Here is a 21,279-nt window from a genome sequence, read left to right as displayed (position 1 = left end):
TTCTAATAAATATACATTGAAAATTGATTAGACAGTAGATGTCAACTAAATTGTGTGTAAATATCTGTATATTATATTTGATTATGTATTATATATTTTATATATCACCAAGCCAAATTCCTTGTATGTACAACATAAACCGTTTCATATATATATATATATATATATTTTCGACCTGGTCCGTTTGTTACATCTTAATATTAAATGAACAGATTTACATGTTGGGTTAACGTTTGCATCATAATCGTTAGTGCTCAGGCCGAGAACAGACACCAATGTTTGCCTGATTTAACGTTACACATAACATCATTATATTTGAAGTGGGCACTTAGGCTATGCACTGTAATAGAGTTTAAACATATTGAATTAATTTAAAATACATTTCAGAGCAGCAAAAAATAACGTGAAATTTAATACGTAGGCAAACCAATAAACGACTGTAATGTCAAACAAGAAGTGTTTGGTAGTGTCACATAGTTATTTTGATAGAAAATGTATTTTTTACGATTTTATGGTCCAGACACACTGACTTTCATGCAGTGTGAATTTGTTGGAAACAAACGCATTCACTATTGTTTGGCCCGTGACACAAAATCAAAAGAGTTTGGCCACCCCTGGTCGAAGGACAGAGGGTGTCCTCTGCCCCACGAAGCACATTTTTGATTTGTTGGCTCTATAAACAGAATGAACGTGACTTGAGCTCAAACTACAGCAGCAGTGCTGGACGCAGTAGCTGGCCCTGTCATCGTTTAAACGACCTCATCTGCGTGCTCAGACTGAGCGTAATAATGCATGGGAGCGCAGCACATGCCAAAAACACGTGTTTCGCTCCCTAGCAGAGCGCGAACGCACACACTCACGAGCGCACATACACACATACATATACACTAATCTGTGGGAGGTAATGCAACAAGAGGTTTCTGTGCTTGCAGCATAATCTGTGCACCCCCACTGTGTTGACAGCTCCGTGCGTATGAGGGCATCCACCATATGTGTGTGTGTGTGTGTGGCACCGCTATCTACTCCTGGCACTCCCTCCTTTCCATCTCCCCTTGCATCCTCCTTCCCGTCTTCCTTCTGCTCTCTAATCTCTCCGTCTACCCTCTTTGATTTTTTTCTTCTCCTTTCTGGATTTCTCTCTCTCTCTCTCTCTCTGTGATGTTGTTGTCAGTAACGGATGGATTGAGGGAGGGTGGGTGGAAGAGAAGGAGAGGGGAAGGGAGGGGAGTCACACCGCTCCAGCACGTGCTACAGTCTGCCCCTCAGCCAATTATAACCAAACTCCCCCTCTTCCCAGCCTGCATTTGGGCAGAGGGGGTCCTGGAACGTGAGGAGATGCACAGCGAGTGAAGGAGAGAGAGAGAGAGAGAGAGGTATAGAGAGTCTATTATTTTCTTTGCCATTCTTCCCTTTTCTGCTTTTTTCTTGTCCTCCTTCTTTCATCTGGATTCCCCATCCTCCCTTTCCCTGCCCCTCTTTTATCCATCTACCAATTAGCCAATGCCAGCTTTTCACAGGCTGTGTGTGTGTGTGTGTGTGTGTGTGTGTGTGTGTGTGTGTGTGTGTGTGTGTGAGACCCAGCCATTGACTTCCGCAACAGTAATTCAATCACACACGCTTATCTGAGTCTGTCTTGCAGGTGCTGATCACCATCTAAAATGGGTTTAATGCAGCCTCTGGAAAGCACACACACACACACACACACACACACACACACACACACACACACACACACACACACACAGACGGACTTATACACAGACGGACTTATACACAGAGAAAGACGGAGTGGTCATGTATGAACAAAGAAATACAGACAACGCACACATACTGTGTTGAACAGATAACCTGGAGGGAGCCTCAGGGGGCTTTGCAGCCATCTGCAGAGCTCCTCTTCTTCTGTGGTGTCAGCGAGCTTTTTATGAAATATTACATGATGATGAATATGTGTGTCCATTCTGACGGCAAGTTAGGATTTATCTAATTATGATTCCTCTCTCACACATATCTTATCTGACGGTGATTTATTTTCAGCCTTCAGAGAGGTGTGTGCCCTCCTGTCGTATAGGGCTATTTTTAACCACCTCGCCATACCAGGGACTGGCAATTTCCTGGAACAAATACTGGTGGCCGGTCCCTCTCTCTAATATGACTAACAGGGAGTTAGTAAAGAAAGTATGCATTTGATGGTGAGACCCACAACACAAAGAGAGAATAGTAAAATTGTCTTGAGAAGTGGGTGGTGGGAAAAAGAGACATTGTGTGCCTGAACGGATGTGAATCATCACTCTCTCCCTCTCCTCCCTTCTGCCACCGGGCTTCCATGTGACAGGGCAGAAGGTCACAGTTCAGGGAATAGACATCGGCTCCACTAAATGGGGTTAAATCTCATTTGTTCATCTCTGAAATGTATCGATTGCTCACAGGTGCCGTCCGGCATCAACCTCTGACCCTTTGAGTGAGTCAGTGTGGTTGTATTGTGTTAGTGTGTGTGTGTGTGTGTGGGGGGGGTGCCTACCATCGGAGTCGATGCTGTTGAGTGCCGTGGGGGGGATGATGGATACTTTGCACTGACCAAGAGGACACTTGCGAGGGTACAGGTCCATACAGGCTGTGTGCACCTAAAAAAACAACAGCAAATACTACGGATCAATTTAAGAAACACTGAGTTCTCTTTTCTCTCATGTATGTACAGCAATGATGTCATTCCCTCGAAATGGATCGACGACTGAAAAACAACAATGCAGCATTCCAGCTGCTTTGTTCCACTTCAGTTCAGTTTGTGAAATGTTGTGTCCTGATTTTGGTTGCTGGCATGCTATAAACAATGAGATGCAGTTCTAACATGCATTTTGAAATACAAGGCTATCAACAAGCCGCGTTCAATGCCGAGACGCTGCTCTTCGTTGTCCTAAATGTTCCTAATCAGCTTCTTGTGTGATCTTTAAGCATCGTGCACGTGCGACAGATGTCTTACCATAGCTTTGCACCAGAGGCAGCGCCAGTCCTGCAGCCTCAGTACGCTGCCGCATGTCTTATCACACACAGCACACTTGGCACTGACAGGCAGGTTGCCTTCCAACCACTGGTGAGGCATGGCAATCTGTGGGTCCAACACGAAACACGGTTCAAGAACTGGGGAACACTTTACGCTGTCTACTGTTATCTTTCATATCTTCTAGGGAACACTTTGCTCTGTTGCCACTGGCTCCAAATCTCTCTTCTTTTTCTGACACTGATGAATCCGTGAGCACGAGCGAGTTGAGTCAAAGCGCACTAATTCTAACACACTTTGCATTATTATATAATGGAACATATAAATGCCTTTCTTCTCATGAATATACAACACAAGTCAGTGATTCAGTATTTTCCCGGAAGCCTCCAGAACATCATTTTAAACCATCATGGGTAACAAACTCGGGATACAAAACAAGGCTACGTTTTTACACAGTTAGCGGCTCCTAAAGGAATGTCAAGCTAATTCTTAACACGCTAAACTTACCCCATCCTCATCTTCAATGATATCCTTCCCTATTGAAGCCAGGGTTGTCCATTTACAGTTGTTAGTGGCTCTGACAGCGCAGCGCTTGTGGGCTTTGAATTTGCACACTGAAAAACACAAAGTCAATACACACACTGCATCAGTCTGTTGATGTTTTCCACCTTAAAGTGACTCAGTAGCTTCATATTGTAGCACTGTAAAAATCGATACACTCGAGTATTGCGTCGTCTTTGTTTTGTGATACTTGATTGATTTTGAATTAATGGTTTACATGCAATGATTAGTGGCAGACCTGAAATAGTGCTGCGATGTGGACGTTACATGAATTGTGCTAAATGCTGATCCCACTGTTGTGACTGCATAAAAAAGTAAACTTTTGTATTCATATTGTATGTACAGTTTTCCTAAAATATGACTAAAACAATTGAAATATAAAATTGTGTCCCCAGATTCTGCATTTGCTTTTCTTCACAAGACACTGAAGCGTTATTGAGAAACAGACACACCCCACAAAGAACGTGTTGTGATGAATCAAGCCTTAACGAGATGTCAGTGGGTGTAATTACTAACCTCCCTGAGCCCTTACATATCTGACAGAGAGAAGCAACACTTAGCTCCACGTCACAGATCTCAACCCATTTATCCGCAATCCACCATCAGGAAGCCTACAGGTCGACTAAGAAAGACCTAAACCCTGGACCACACAGGACCACACAGGACAGGTTGATCCAGCTCCATATTAAAATGTTTTGAGTGGAAGGATGTTCGAGCAGATTTGAAGCATTGGCGCCAATTCAAATGTTGAAAGTTAAGGACTTAGAATATTATGATGGAAGAATATGATTGCAATTCCCTTGGTCAATTATGTCTCCTAAGTTGTTGTTGGAATTTTTGGGTTGATACCATTTACTAAGGAAGTACAGTAGTCTTATTCACTTTCTTGACCAAAGTTAGATGAGAAGATCTGTTACACATAGAGCAACAGTCAGCTTCTGGTTTAGCTTAGCTTAGCTTAGCACAAAGACTGTAGACAGGGGGGAACAGCTAGCCTGGCTCTCTCCAAAGGTAAACAGCAATCCAAGTACCAGCAACTCTAAAGCAACTCTAATTTTTTTACAATAAGCACTGGGCCTTAAGTCACAAAAGGTCGAGAACCCCTGCGTTATGCTAAGCTAAGCTAACCGTCTCCTGACTCCAGTTTGGTATTCAACAGACATGAGATCTGTATCAATCTTCTCATCTAACTCTACCAGCAAGAAAAGAGAACATTTTATTTCCCAAAACATTTCCAACTATTCCTTTAAAATGGTTGAAGTAACAGAATAATAACAAAGATAAACAGAGATCCTGTAACAAAAGTGACTTATAAAACCATCAATACCGTCCATCTGTCATGTTCACTCAGTACGAGGAGCCAGCCACTGTAACGCCAGGAAAAGCACTTACAACAGTTCACACATTTGCCTTTAATGTATTTAATGCAGGCTGTTCTGAATAAGCAACACAAGAGGGAAATGCAAATAGAGCACGGACGGCTCCTATGAAGATGTATAGGCAGATGGAGATTGCTCTCGCCCTTTTTCTCCATTAAGGATGAGGCACTTAGCAGACTCATGAATAATGTCTGTGCTCTGGGGAACTTTGCTTCCAGCCACCCCACCCATACTCACACACAGCACTGACACACCCACACACACACACAATATTGTCATTAGGAAGTCTACGCAGATATCCAAACTAAATCAGAGTCATATCCGGGAGCAACAATTGATGTTTCAATTTAGTCTACCGCTAAATGCTGTTAGAGAGCATTAGCAGAGCATTAAGAGAATTCAGAGGACATGATACCGCTGCCTGTTAATGGCCAGGCCATACCCCGAGCATTTACACAGCCAGACTGGAGGAAAACATTGTGTGTGTAGGAGAGTGAGTGTTTGTGTGAGGACGAAACAGAGACAGAAGGGTTTGTCTATGTGTGTGTGCGTGTGTGTGTGTGTGTGGCTAGGTAGCACAAATCAATGCCGAACCGAACGCCATGCGCAGGAAATCGAAAGGGAAATATAAGCTGCGTAATTGCTGTGAAACTGGCTGCTCTCCACGTTTAATAGAGAAGCTCTCCTGCTCTATTCTACTGTCTTTTCTTCGCTCCTTTTTTGTGCCATTCTCACACACTGTTTCATCCTCACGGGCGATCATCTCCTTCTCACTGTCTCTCGATTTTGCCCGGAGACAGACATCAGTAGGCTCCAACTGGGTTGTACTGAATAACTGATGTGCTCAGAGTCCTGTTTTTCCATTTTTTTTGGCATACTGTATTTGACATAGTATGTATTGGGACATACTAAAGCTTTGGTAGTTTGGATATTGGAACACACAGTGTGGGTGCTCCCTCTACCTGTGCCCTCCTCTTCCAGTCACCTTTGACCCTACATGTGCAACACTGTGCATCGAATATCCGACCACCACATGTCCAAAATAATAATGCAAGGTGCATTAAATCAAAATATCATGTGCCAACAAAATTGCTCCGGCAGTGCATCTATCGCTTAACTATCAAATTGGGCTAATGAATCTAACGGGACTCTTTACGAGGCCAATAAAGAGCTTGTGTCTACTGTAAACCCCGACTCCATGTTTAGACGAAGGCCCCTGCGATCTCAGTTGCATCTTCCTATTGTTCGCTGAAAGTGTGCAGAGCGGGATAAGCCGATTTAGAATCACAAGGGTTTGATGCTGCTCTGAGGACTCTCCATCGCTCTGCGTCGCCTTCTTTTGCTCTCTGATCTGGTTGTGAGAGGGTCGGCACTGTAGAGGATAATGAGCCCTGAGTGGAGAGGCTCTTACTGCCTTCACACTGTACACGCCAAACCAAGCACACATGTACGCACCCACGCGCACAGATACACACACACACACACACACACACATGCACGGACTATGCGAGACGTGCGCACGCAAACACGTGCACAGGGGAACATTAGCTAAATTAGAAGGAGAGGATATGCAGATGGTGCTCATTAAGTTGTGCTGCCTGTCACTGACACCTTACACACCAGCCCCCCCCCCCCCCCCCCCCCCCCCCCCCCCCCCCCCCCCATGTCAACCCTGTCCTCTTAGCACTCCACTTTAGCGTTCTTTCACAGATGAGGTGAGGAGAGGTTGCGTCATTCACAGGATCTGTTATCAGTCTTTCTTTTTTTTCCTTTCTTGTTACGGTTAAATTGGAGATATGTGAGAAATGAAATCCAAATAGCGTGAGTCAACGCCTTATCTAACACACAGTATGACTCAAAAGCATATGGATAGAGACTGTGCCAGCGTCAATGGCAGGTCATCACTGGCTCTTTTCCTATACTTCAAGCTGAAAGTTTGGTGGGCCTCCCGCTCTGAAACTGAGAGCATTTCAAAGGCCGCACGCTGGCTCCGGTATATCCAATCTGCTCCACTTAGACAGACATTTGAACAAAGACTTTTCTCACTTCAATGACTCACGAGTCCTTACGCAACATAGTCATACACCTTCCTATAGACCTGCCAACTCCCAGGCTCGCAGTGCCAAATCATCCGTTGCAAACGCTCCATAAAGTGTGTCTGATGTCTTTAAACAGAGAGTAGGAAGTCCATCTACGAGAGCCAGCGATGAGATGTAGAAATGAGTGAGCGCCGCATGAAAAGGCTAAAGAAAATACTGTGTGCAAAAACCAATCGAGGCATTGACGTGTTCGACGGCGTCTGTGTGTGCCACCTACCTTCGCAGGAGAGGCCGTGAGACGTGACCCCAGACAAGCTGTCTTTGCAGACGTTGCAGAAGGTGGGCCGTGCGTGGGAGCAGGCGTACCAGTTGTGCATCCCTGAGAAATGTTCCACATTAAACTGTGCCGTCTGGCAAAGGAGAGGTTAAAACAGGTTGGCAGCACTGGGATGACAGTCACAGAAAGGCAAGCACAGTGCACTACATCCTCATGATAAGAACACAAAAATACAATGACATCTCTAGTGTGCAGCAGGGCTGGACAATAAGGCTGAGCCGGGGCTAGTAGAATGCCCCCGTCAGGCGAGTAGATCTAACGATTTAAATCTAGTATTTGTTGTTATTTGTTATCAGCTAATAAATTAAAATAAACAGTTGTAAATGGGCAAGTAAAAATCAATTTCAGGCAAGTAGATTTGTGAATTCTTTTTTTTATTGGCCTGACCGGGCAAAAACATTAACATTGATCCCTCATTACAAGTGACTGCATTTTACGGTTACTGGCTGTTTTCATTATAATTACAAGCAGAAAAAAAATGATTCAACAAGTAACATAAGAAACAAGCAGACATTTTCGTCCACCTGTTTCCAGCAGCAGACACAAGACAACACCTTCTCACATTCATCCCGTTCATCCCTTGTGCATTAGCTTTCCCCTAATGATAATAATTGCCCCTGAGGTCTGGTCTCGGTGCAATAAAGGGGCCTCGAGACGACACTACCTGTCTGGCATTAAGAAAGCGCACAGCAGGATGTGCATCAGGACTCTACGGGAGAAAACACCTCTCTTAGCTGACAGTCATTAGTGTGACTCTGCCCGCTCCATGATTTTACAAAAGCAACACCTGCTCAGGGAAATTGGATGCTTCTATACATTAGCGCGTGGACGCAGAGCCCACTGTGGAGCGAAAAGCTAATGTGAGTGAACTGCATACAAGTGTGGGCGTTGCGTCCGCGGTATAGTTGGCGCGAGTCCTGCATTCAGGTGCTGTTTCGTAAGTAGAATTCTAACAGGTGTGCTTATAAACTGGGGCTTCTCGCGGTGCCACACAAGAGAACCCGGGTATCAAAGGCTATTGTGTTGACTTCTTGGCTCGGGTGTGCATGCGTTCGCGTGTGCACACGTGTGTACCCAGAGCTCTGTGGAGGGGGGGGGGGTGCTGCTGCATTGCAGTGCAGTAAAGGGGGGTGAGGGATGGGGTCTTATGTAAGATTTCCCTCCCAAATCAAAGCCATTAAAATGCAGCAACTGCTGTCTCCCTGCGCTCCCCCTGCTCCCCTCGCTGTCAACACACAGCACGGGTTCATATTCCCGCTGACAGCGGAATATTATACGCAGTTACTGTCTGTTTGACGAAAGGAAACGCTACGTTCATCGACGGGCGGCTGTTCTTTTTTTAGATTCTTCCAGAAACACTGCCCTGGATAACAAAGGACGAGCACTAAACAGTGTCGTTGCTCCATGTTCACGTGTTATCAAGTGAGCCATGGGAGGCTTAAAAGACCTGGGCTGGTTGCAGAACCGGACAAGTGCTTTGTGGCGGTCAGCGTGTGTCTGGTTCTCGTGTGTGAGCGTACACACAGTTGCGATGCGGGTGATACTGTGCGTGTGTGTTCTTCGCTGTATCTCCGACTGTCCGCTGGTGCTTCGGGGATTCTGAATCTCAACATCAGAGTGTGTTGCTTGCTGCATTAATAACTTCTTTGATCCCCAGTTGCCGTCGGCATGCTGTCTATCAGACCACACAACATGCAAGTCTTTCTCTCCTTTTCTTGATTTCTTTTGTACTAAACTAGACTCACAGGATACATTCACTTACAGGAGCATCCTCAGGTGGGAAATATTTGGTAAAAAAACAGAAACACCACTCGCGAAAACTCCAAAAGAGGATACGCCAGAACACAGATTTATTGTTGCTGCCGCACTCTCTCTCTCTCTCTCTCTCCTCCGTCTCTTCGTCCTCCTCCCCGCCACACACACACGCACACAAACAAACACACACACACACACACAAACAAACACACACACACACACACACACGCACTCGTGGATCTGTTGATTTGGAAGGGGCTTCTTACCTCGTAATGCTCTCTGGACTGGACGGACTTCAGCGAACTGATCCAGTCCTCCATCTCTTTCCTGTTCTCGGCGCAGAGGATGAGCCTACGGAACGGAGTGATCACCTGGAGGGAGAGTGAGGGATGCGTGCACGGGTGAGAAAGTGAGACAGATAACTGTAGCTAAAACAAGAGACAGAGAGCGAGAGAGAGAGAGAGAGAGAGAGAGATGAATTTCACCAGTGGCTTCCTCCTCAGCCGGTGGTGCCACTGAGAGGAGAGAGCGATCGGCTCTGTCTTTAAGGGAGAGAGAGGATGAGGAGCCCCTCCCTCCCTCTTTCTTCCTCCCTCTCTCTCTCTCTCTCTCTCTCTCATTAACTCGAGCTCACTCATCTCCCAACACCTTCTTGAGTTAGTTTTTTTTTTCCTTTGCTGCAGTTTGTATTTATTTTTTCCCTTCTCAACCCTCTCTCGCTCTTAGCTCTTCGTGTTGCATGAGGCAGATATGTGCTGACAGGCGAAGCGCCTCAAAAAAAGGCTAAGAGCTCCTCTCCTGACCTCCCTCTCTGTGCGAGTGGGTGCATGTGTGTTTAAGCGCAGTCTCCCTGTAGATAACCCTACAGACACGCAGCACCCTGTCAACACCCCATCACTTATTTATGCGCCCTCATCTCTTCTTTCTCACCATCTCTTTCGAACTCAACGTGTCCCCTATGTTATCTCGATTCACCTCAGAGAGAGAGAGAGAGGTGAGGCTGAACGCATGCCCACACACACACACACACACACACGCAGAGGACAATATCACGCTACTCAATATTCATCTCCTAGCAGTGATGCTGATGTTTCCTCCCATCCATGATGCATGTTATTTACGGTTCGTCGTGTGCAGGTCACACTTGACACAGATGTCCACTCTGAATTTGAAAAAGTTTGAAAACAGCTTGAGTTGATTGTCTCATCAGAAAAACGGGACATTGCTGGAGAAAAGAAATGCCACCGTTACATTGATTTTAATAAGAAAAAAACACACACTCAAAGGTCTGGCGTGTAGGATTTATCTAGCGGTGAAGCTGCAGATTGCAAACAACTGAAACTTTTCCCAGGTGCCCAAGTGTGTAGGAGAACTACGGTGGCCGACGACAAAAACGCGAATGAGCCAGTGTTTGGTTTGTCCCTCCTGGGCTACTGTAGAAACATGGCGGCCGGCTCCGTGAAGAGAAACCGCTCCATATGTAGATATAAACGGCTCATTCGAGGATAACGTTTCTTATTTTTAGGCAATTATACACTAAAGAAAATGTACTTCTTCTTAATATGATATTATATCAACATTTCAGTTTTCACCTCGATGTAAAGGTGCCAGAGCAAATTGTCGTCCTTTCAGCAAAAGGGTTAATGAAACATAGTAAAAGGTAAAGCATGCTGATCTTTTCTTTAAGTAGAAGGATTCTGATTCACTGTTTCATCTTTCATTTTGATTAAACTCTTTTACATCTGCTTTTCCAAAATATGAAGAAATGGCCATTCTGTAAATACAGGTTTGCAAAATGGGGAATTGGTTGAATTAGCATTTATCTTTGTGGATGAAAATGGGAAACTGTTGGAGGGTAATGGTCTGTTTGTTGTCAGCAGCACTGTGTGCTGCACACAATTTGTTGTGTTTCTTGTCCTACAAATTGCTCATTGATTTTTTCGACACGCTGTTTCAGACCAACTATTCACCATCATTTGAAGCCATACATTCAGCTGCAGCGGTGGTTTGTTCTCTTCTTCAATTACACCCATTTTGGCAATAATTGGATAAACGTCTTACTGTGCAATCCACACATCCTGTAGACCAAACGCACGTCCATTAGTCAACGACAAATGGAGTGAACAAGTGAAAAGGAAATTGTATTCTCCTTCCCGTGAAGGATTCGGTGTCAAAGTAAATCTTCAAAGGGAGATTCTCCTCCACGTCCCTCTCTCTTTCTGTTCTGCCTGTTTAGACCAGCAGCACCTGAGGCTTCTACAAGGTGTGGACAACAGCAGGTGCACAACAAACACCAGTGCACGTGTGTGTGTGTGTGTGTGTAGTGTGCATGAGTGTGTTGGGGCGTTTAGGATACATCTCCTGTTCTTTCTGCAAGAAGGTCACTGTTGCAGGCCAACCATCTGGTTTACGGCCACATGTTGCCATCAGGCAAAACTCTGGTCATGAACGTAAGTACAGCGATGATGTTATTCAGAGAAAAGTGTTGCATCTGAACTACAGAACTTAAATGCCTTACATGCTAACAGCTTCCTCCCAGGTCAGCCCTGTCAAGACGGTTTGTTTGCAAGTGGCGAAGAACGTAAATTCTTGTGTCACAAGCACATTGATTGTGACGATTCCACTGAAATTATTTGATTTTGGTCCAAATTTCTGCTGTTATAAATGTTGGTCTGTGTCCTAAATGGCCTGTCAATCAATTTGGCAGTGATAACAGCCTCTGAACACATGTTTAGATTTTAAATGGTGGGGTTTCCATTTTGTTTGTACCACAGATTTTACGTCGACGTGGCAAAACAACAGCTCATAAGCGAATATGATGAGCCCCGAGTCACACGCCTCCTTCATCAGCCATTTTGGGAAAAATACAAACTTTTTTTCAAAAACGGCATTTTCTAATGGTCAAATACATATTCTGCATAAATAATTAAGTGTGTGACGACCAGCTGCAGCCGTCACAGCTTGTTTTACTGTTTGAAAGACAAGAAAATGAGACAGAAAAACGTACATTTTAACATGAGTGGCAGAATCTGGTTCTAGCTCGTGAGGCTGACAGAGAGGTCGTCTCTGTGGGAATCTCTCCGGGAAGAACGCCGACCAACAGTTTTGATAAATGCAGCATTTTTTCCCACAATGAATAGAGGTTCCATTGACCAACATGTTCAAACCCACACTGACTTTTGTGAGGGGGCTAAAGCGTTAACTAACTGCCCACGCATCGTAATCACAGATTAAGCAAATCTTGTGCTGATTAGATGCTGCTTAAGTGCTTTAGCAATTAAAGTGTTCTAGTAAGAGGTCAAGAAAAGGTGACATATGTGTTACCAGCTGCACTTGAGAGACTATTTCTTTATTTTATGTCAGAAAATACCCAAAACATACACGGGGTATTGAACCACGATACAGTTAAAGTACTATATTTGTAGCACTAAGTATCAAAAACTGTCAATTACAGTGGCCGTACTGTTATTTTCTTCCATTTTTTGTTGCTGTTGTCATGTTTTATTTATGTATTTTCTGTACGGTCTGTTTGGAGTATAGCATCTTGAGCACCCACCTGACAACCAGTTCCCAGAGGAATCACCTTCATCACTCTTGTAATCAATCTGTCCAAAGACCTCTAATCAATACCTGGTTATGCCTCAGGACTGAACATGTAACCCCCCCCCCCCCCCACAAAAAGACGACAATAAAAATCCCGTCATCTCTCCGTAAACTCTATACGAACAGTGCGGTGTGATTACTGTCCTCTCCTTACCCTCCCTTCATATTAAAGCTAATCACATTAGCCTTCTTCCTCCTTATTTTTGAGTAAGTGGAGACAACAACTCCCAAATTACTGAAAGTGTGTTGCCAGCAAATGCTGGGTGTGTGTGTGTGTGTGTGTGTGTTTGCAGTACATGTGTAACTCTCAACCAATCAGCTACAAGAAGAGTGCATCTGTTGTTCTCCCCCTCTTCCTCTCTTCTCTTGCTCCCTCTCTCTTCACATAATTGTATGTTTTTCTCAGCCGTTAATCACAATACAGATTTGCACCAGGAACTGCAAGGATTACTGTGTGTGTGTGTGTGTGTGTGTGTGTGCGCCCACGCACATGGGCAAATTGATCCCTTTGGACATAGATCACTGTGTCTCTCTGCTGGTGTACTGTGTCCATGTGTGAGTCTTTCTATGGGTGAGTCTTTCTATGTGTGAGTCTTTCTATGTGTGAGTCTTTCTATGTGTGTGTCTTTTTATGTGTGTGTCTTTCTGTGTGTGTGTCTTGTGTCTGTAACGGGGCTAGTGATAAGATTGGTTGCCAGGGGAAACAGGAACGGCTGTTTCCAAAAATGGCTCTAGGCATCCCTCAAGTGTGGAAAACCTCTCTTGATGACTGACCTTCAGAGCTGAATATATCAGATGTGTGTGTGTGTGTGTGTGTGTGTGTGTGTGTAATGACGAGTGGCCTCTTTGAGCAACATCCTCATCTCTAAATGATGAGAACACGTAATTATAAGCCTCATCAGCTCTTATTTTTGGTGAAGAGGCAACCACTAAAGCTGAACTGATAATGAGGGACACCCGTCACTGTTTACACACACACACACACACACTTACACACACTTACACAGACTTACACACACACAGGCAGAGGATTGGTGACAGCGGTGCACAGATCCTGCATCCCACATGGGATCTGCAGCACAACAGCAGAGGAGGTGGAGACAGAGCCGTCACAGCTGCTCTCCCCCTAAAAACACACACACAGGCTCATACACGGGTACCGTCTGTGGCTTCAAGGCAGTTAATATCAACCACGCAACAAAATATGAGTTCCCATGAGTTTCCTTTCTATGGATTTCAAGTGGACGGGCAAATAGGGAGCCAATCCAATAAGCATGAGTGGGTGGGTGAGAGGCGGTGGGTCCCTGCAGAGTCTGTAACGGGTTTAGGGTTTGGGTTGGGCTGAGCTCTCCCTCACGTGGACCTCAAGGTGCTCCCTCACAGCAGCGCTGCAGCGACTGAGCCTCATCGTATATTCACGCAGGCTCCTTTTGAACACGCACGACCAAACAACAGCACAAGATGGGAGCGCTGAGCGGTCACATACGCTATATGTTATCTCCACGTATACACACACACACACACACGTATACTTTCCCATCTATGTGTCAATGCAGTCATGAATAATACATGCATTCCTAGACACATGCACATCCACACGCACAGTTGCTTTCATCCTCAAACTGCTTTGTTTCATGTTTGTTTAGTAGCTTTACTCTGAAAAATAAAAAGATTCTGTTGCACGTATATCTTTAATGTCCCTGTTAAATACATAAATACATAATAAAAAAACAGTTTTGGCAAACAGTTGCTGGAGGAATATTTTCAGTAGTTGCAGTCTACACTATGCAATGCACTGGAGAAAAGGAGTGAAAGTATTACCTTCTCTAATCCAGAGGTTCCCAATCTTTTTTCAGCCAAAAAACCCCTCACAAGAGAGAGAATACACCGGGGACCCCATAATGATGGAATCATTTGATGTGGCCTATTCAGTAACACGTTTAGAATCTTAGTAATGTAGATGCATTAGAAACACATTAGACATGTAATACATAGGTCTGTACATTTCTTTTGATGTATTTGAATGTAATCTATGAACTATTATACTGTAAAAATGATAATTCAACGATAATTCAAATGAACAAAGACGAAAACTTTCCTCCCGCTTTGAGAATAACTGCTCTAATAAATACTAATGTCATTTAAGTATTTCCTATGTTGCTGGTAGGTCCAGACCCCCCCTCCCCTCTCCCCCCTCAGCACCACACTCTGCGAAAACACAGGCACACACGTTACACCCACTGAGCCGACATCTGCAGAGAACCTACACAAATGAGCACAAACAACAACCTTAGCTCTGGCATGACTCGTTCAAACCATCCAACCAAGAAGCACCGACCTGCATAGAGGAAGTCAGCAGCATCACTCATCCTCAGAGGGCCGACGGACACACAAGACAGACGGACAGAGGCAGAGCGACTGGTGATGGCTCTGCACAGTCAGAGCAAAGCCCTACAATGCGACCTCTGCAGTGGTCTGTCTCTCTCTCTCTCTCCCTCACTCGTGATCACAGAACCTGTGCGATGAAGCCCGGTCTCCCCCTGTCGGTGTACGTGACTGTGTCTGGCTCAATGCATTACAGAGATTTGCATGTGTGTGTGTAGACTGTCTGCAGCTGATCTGCCATTCGGCACGTCGCGTTACCTTTGGTTTTTATGTTTCACCGCTCTCGTCTCTCGGTCCGTCCCGCCTGCCCCGTCTTCATTTCCTCGCCACTCTCCCCTCTTTCCCTCCGCATCCGTCTTCCCTCTCCCGCTTCTCGCTCGTGCCTTGCTCTCGCTCTACCCCTCTCCTCCTCTTTTCCCCCCGAGGGAGCATGTGTGCGAGTGCAGTTAGCGACGGTGTGACATCACTCCAGGATTTCCTCCACTGCTCTACCTTTGCTGTGTCTTTCCCTTCGCCATCTTAACCTGCTCTGCAGTCATTCCCCATCAACCACTCATTCGACATGCCCTACTTTTGTCATGGCCTTCTCTCACCTCCATATAGATATTTTCCTAAACTGTAATTTGTCTTTACATCCTTAGCTAATTCCCTCCCTCCTTCCTCATCCCCTGCTCTCCCTCCTTCCTCATTCTCTCACCATCTTAGTGGGATGCTGATGCTCAAAAAGGGAAAAAGGCTCATCTCCAAAACCTTTTTCACGGGCATGTTTATGAACCCTGGCAACAAACACTCGTCGCAGTCACGACTGCACGCACATGGCGAAGGCACATGCAGCAGGCCGACTGTAATCTTATTTATGAAAATGGCAGACGCTAAGCCATCCCAGGCACTCAGTGAAGCGTTTCAAGTCGCTGCTAAAAATAGCGGCATGCTCTGCTCTGGGCTCTGTTCCCCTGCCTACCTCCTCCCCCTCCTTGTTTCTTATTATAGCAACACCCGGGGAGAGAAAGGACAGGGCACCACTGGCTCTTTCACTGTCTGTTTTTGTCCTCATTTCTCATTATACTCGTGCTTTATTTCCCTCCGCCTCCCGCGCACACGCTCATCCAGCTCAGCTGCTCATTCTTTTTCCCCCGGATAAGCAGAAAACATTCCTTAATTTCTGACAAGGACCTTGTGACAACGTATGAGAAGCAATGCTGAGAAATGCATTAGAATATCATTGAAATATAACTGGAGCTTCATATTAGACATGAGACTGGTAATGATCCTTTCATCTAACTCTCTGCCAGAAAGAAAACAAGTGTGTTCCCCAAAACGGTGAAGTATTCCTTTAAGTTGTCACCAGAAAATGAATCTACTACTTCCACTGTTATCTCGTACTAAGACGTCTCTCAGGCCATGAAACAATCATTTCAGTAAATAATATCTGTGAAGCTCTTCAACCAACTAAAACACACAACAATAAAGAAAAACATTCTCAACTTCTGAATATATTCATCATAACTATGCACGACATTGGGATCTAGACCGCTGGCCGGATGTTGTTACGCTCTCACTGCTCGACACGTGCCTCTGTGTGTGTGTGTGTGTGTGTGTGTGTGTGCGTTTGGGTGGTAAGACTGCAAGATGCACTCACTGTGAAGCTGTTGTTGACATTCTTTGTGCTGGACTCTGCAACGCTGGCGTCCGACAGGTCCACCTCGTCAAAGATAAGGGACTGCAGGAAAGAGGAGGCGTGGAGGAGAACAGAGAGAAGAAGAGAATGAGCCTTTTTGGACAATGTTTTTTTTACTTAGCTTATGTCAACGTATACTAGGGTATGAAGAGAACCGTGATTGGCTGTGAGAGAAATGTCTTGTCGTGACCGCAGCGAAGCAGGCCTTAAATGAACTTCTCAGTACTAAATGGCAGCATTTAGAAACACAAGGAATATGATCCTGATATCAAATATGTAACCGACAATCTTCAAATAATGCGCTACATCCCAAAAACCTCTAATGGGTGGAAAACAGCACTAAATGAGTATAGTGTATAACCTGTAATGTAGTCAAAATAAAGGAAACAGCAGACGTCCTCTCAGCTTTTGCAGGGGTTATTTTGACCCGCACACGTCGTGGAGGGCATCACGTTATGGTTCAACAAAATGTAAACTTGGTCGACCATTTGGTGGGTTATGTTTTAGGACTAAAACTTGTTGTTTCTGAAAGAATTTAAGGCAATAAAAAGGCCACGCAGTAACCTTCACTCATATTTCATCAGCGGTTCCTAGTTTGACAGTTTGATCGCAATTCACGAGCTTCACCATTAGAGAGTGACAGCTACAGCTCTGATTGGCTGTTTTTTCTTCTTGTAAATGCCATCAGGAGCACTGAAAGGATGCAGATGGACCTGATTTGTATTCACAGACTATCTGTCTCATGTACTACTGTCAGGGTATAGTGACAGTTTGAGCATATATGAGAATAATACATTTTTATAAAAGTTGCCAACTGCAGCTTTAACACAAAGCATACTGCTCATAAGGGTTGGGGGGGTTGACTTTATTTGGAGGCATTTCAAATGACATTTCATCTTCTCCTAATAAAACTTTTCTGTCACCAAAGGAACCAGCCTGAAGTGATATTTCCTTTTACTTCATTATTTGAAATCTGAGATGTGAAACAGAGATGAGGACACTATATTTTAGATGTCTGGTACCATGCAGGCAAAGGGAACTCTCCACTGTGTCTGCTCTGCTGTGAAGTCAGTGAGAAAACATGTCTCGCCCTCTGACTACAATCACATCTATCACATCTGAAATGTAACGTCACAGTTTGTGCCTTTTGCAGAAAATATTTCTCTAAACTCTAAATTTACAAACTAACGCTGTCCTCAAAGAACGATCCTCTCTTAAATCAGGCACTACTCTGCTACAATTTCTTCATTCATGAGAAGTTCAGATTCCTGCAGCAGAAATAGTGTGGCCTTGACTTCATGACAAAGAAATGAAAGTGATATCAGATTAGTTGTAAAATCCTGTTTTAGGATGGTAATAGTTTGCGCAACCTTCATCAGACTTTATCATGTTAATAGTTCATCTATTTCAATATTCTGTGGTTCTGCATGAACAGAAAGTCATATTTAAATTGATTGATTGAAGTGGATGGTGTGAAGTGGTTAACACAGTGTGGAGAATAAGCTGATGGCTCTGGTCAAGAACAATGAGTCCAGTTTTTATCGTCCCTCGGAAAGATAACTCGGTTTGTTCCGTCTGCCGGGGGAAATGCGCTTCACCACGACGCGGCTCCGCTGTACACCCTCGCTGCTGTGAGGGTTTCCCTCCGCAGTTTCCTTTGTTTTGACTCTGTAACCTAAATGAAAAGAGTGTGAATCACAAGCCGGTGAATGCTGATGTGCTTTATTGAATTTCTATGTGGCGGGCGGAGGAGCTGGAGCCAACTCTAAGCAATATAGCCAGCAGACAGACAGAGAGGAGCACCAGAGACTACAAACAGGAACATGATATCCTGACAGAGCTGTGATGCGTATAAGGCACGCAGCTGAGCTCTTAAAGGGCCGCAGGCCAAAAAAACGATGCCGTCAAAGGAATGCCCTCTGACTCTGTGTGTTTGTGTGTGTGTGTGTGTGTGTGTGTGTGAGTGTGTGAGTGGGAGGAGTGAGCTGCTGCAGCTGTCAGAGGGAATGCCCAGTTAACGACGCTCTCCCCAGGCCTGGCTGGAGAGGGACACCAGCCAACGCTTACTATGTGTGTGTGTGTGTGTGTGTGTGTGAGTGTGTGTGAGTGTGTGTGTAGAGGGAGCATGTGTCTCAGCACTTCCACATATGCCTACAAGTGCGTGTGAATGTGTGCATGGAGTGTCAGCCAAGAGGGCCTAAGTATGAACGGCATGCACAACACACACACACACACACACACACACACACACACACACACACACACACACACACATACACACACTGCACCCCCTTGTCACAGCGCTCTCGGCTGCAATACCATGGCATCACGTGTGCGTATGTATGTGGGCGATAACTTTCTATGATTCTTTTAACACACTTTTTCTCCCTCTAGCTCACTCACCACACCACTCGCCCCAACACAGACACACTTGTGTGGGGGCACACACACACACACACACACACACACACACACGCTCCACTGTCTTGAGGGAAGCTGTAATGAAAGCTGACAGTGAATGGTGGACAAAGGCAAGCGTCCAGACCCTCTGTTACCCATAGATCCAGAGCTTTAGCTCAGCGGCTGCATCTCAACAAGCCTCCGACTCCTCTCCCCTTCGTTTCAACCCTGCGTGGCCTTAACGTATTGTTTATACCGATGTTTTCTAGGAGAGAGAGGAGAGGAGCTAATAGGACAAGCTGCAGGGCTGAGATGCAGCCTCCCTGATGGATCAATGAGGAGGTCAGGCTTCCTAAGCACAGGGCAGCACAGCCAGCCAGGCCACCGTGGAGACACCAGAGTGGATGGACATGTGGGGAATGGGCACTTATCTATAGAGGCAAACGTCCCTGTCTGGCCATGACCGAGAGAACACACTCACTTGAAAGGTTCCCGGTCACAAATCCTTACTGAAGAAGACAAAGTATATATATATATATATAATATATATATATATATATATTTCTTCATTCTTCCAGCATGGCCATCAAGAGACTTTAAGCTGCACGGGCCGGACAAGAAACACACAGTGTAGAACAATGAAAGCCACGCTCCCAAGATGGACCAGGTGTGGCCTCACAGTCTGTTCACGTGTGTTTTGTCGGCCTACCTGCAGTTGTATACTTACTACATACAGTGCATCTGTGTCATATGGGGATACAGCGCAATTCATCCAAAAGGTTTGGATGAGTGGATTTTGTTGGAAGAGCTTCATTTTTCCTTCAATTCATCGACAAAACTTCTTCCCCACTGTCCGAATGACCCGGTTTATTTTTCTATAGTAATAATGTCTTCGACAAGACTTTAAACCTCACTTGACCGAGTAGCTCCATATGGCATGAATGCAGCACTATCACGTATAGGTGAATGGTTAAGTCGGGAATGGGTTAAGCTGCTTTGGTGGTCTGGACCCTTGGCTGTGCTGTGCTGACCCGAATTCTCACTAGGCCTTCCTCAGATCCGCTGGCACCCAGAGGTGGGGGGGAGCGTCGCGCGCCCGTCCAGCACACGGACAGAACTCGCCAGCACACGCGACTCCTGGACACTCTGCGCAGCGCCCGCTCCTGCCAGTGTGCCAGGGCACTGCCAGACTAGTGCGCGTGCAGACACACACACATAAATACACAAACACACACACACACATGTTCAAGACCAGGAAGATTAGAGGCAAAGGGGAAAGAGATGTCAACAAGAGTAAAAAGTCCAAAACTAAAATGTCCTTAAAATACTTCAGATATTTCATAAAACTACGATGGTGGTAAATCAATTGAAGTGAAGGATCTAACGAAATTTGATCAGGAAAAGATGAGCATCAGAAAGTATCCTCTATGGCTCTGTCCACAGGTAACGAAATACAGATCAAACAAATAAGTAAATATAACGTGTTACTTAGTGAACTTCACCGGTGCTTTGAAATCGTTGGACAGAGTCAGGCTAGCAGCTTCCCCCCTGTTTCCTTGTGCTAAGCTAAGCTAACTGGCTGCTGGCTCGGACTGCAGAAAGACCACTTTACAACAGACGTCATCAGAAATATGCGTGCACAATGTTGGCCTGGAGTTTTACCCCAAACATCCAGGTGAGTTTGCAAGCTTTAAACATTGAGTTAAAACTGTTACAACCATCACAATGTCTGGTTTTTGCACGTTCGGTTCTCTGGATCGATATTCCAACAGGTGTTTCTGTTCAACAAGTGAGCGTGTTAAGTGGTGACTTTTAGCTGAATGTGTAATGTGTAACTTATAGTTGGCGTAGATAAGAAACACAGATGAGTATGTATTCAAAATTGATTGGTACTATATGCTCTGTTGGTGTTTTCAACATTAGCAAACCACGGACACGTTCGGCTGAGAGTCACCAGCTAACCCGGTCACACGTTAAACTGAAACACAGGCGGCTGTGCTCATGTTTGTAGCACCCATTGACTTGTATGCTCCTAATTTATTGCTGGTGGAACGTTACACGCTAGGTTTCTCCGCTAAAGACATGTATATATCTGGCCACTGAATATTGGGCCGAGGTATTCTACCCACTCAGTAAAAGCACACGGA

At 45.1% G+C, this 21,279-nt stretch overlaps 1 protein-coding gene across 1 annotated transcript in view; it reads right to left on the bottom strand.

Moving 5' to 3' along the window:
- The window catches only part of dgkh (diacylglycerol kinase, eta), a gene marked incomplete at its 5' end in the record, with an annotated part of 51,550 nt that overhangs the window by 16,447 nt on the left and 13,824 nt on the right, over positions 1-21,279 (bottom strand). The window contains 7 exons of the mRNA XM_079169606.1: positions 2,519-2,621; positions 2,978-3,103; positions 3,503-3,609; positions 7,252-7,384; positions 9,333-9,437; positions 16,694-16,774; positions 20,164-20,322. Coding sequence (XP_079025732.1) covers positions 2,519-2,621; positions 2,978-3,103; positions 3,503-3,609; positions 7,252-7,384; positions 9,333-9,437; positions 16,694-16,774; positions 20,164-20,322 — 814 coding nt within the window. The remainder of the gene's footprint in view (positions 1-2,518; positions 2,622-2,977; positions 3,104-3,502; positions 3,610-7,251; positions 7,385-9,332; positions 9,438-16,693; positions 16,775-20,163; positions 20,323-21,279) is intronic.

The sequence above is a fragment of the Pholis gunnellus genome, assembly GCF_910591455.1.
Source record: "Pholis gunnellus genome assembly, chromosome: 12".
NCBI lineage: Eukaryota > Metazoa > Chordata > Actinopteri > Perciformes > Pholidae > Pholis > Pholis gunnellus.
This window is presented reverse-complemented; position numbering and strand designations above follow the sequence as displayed.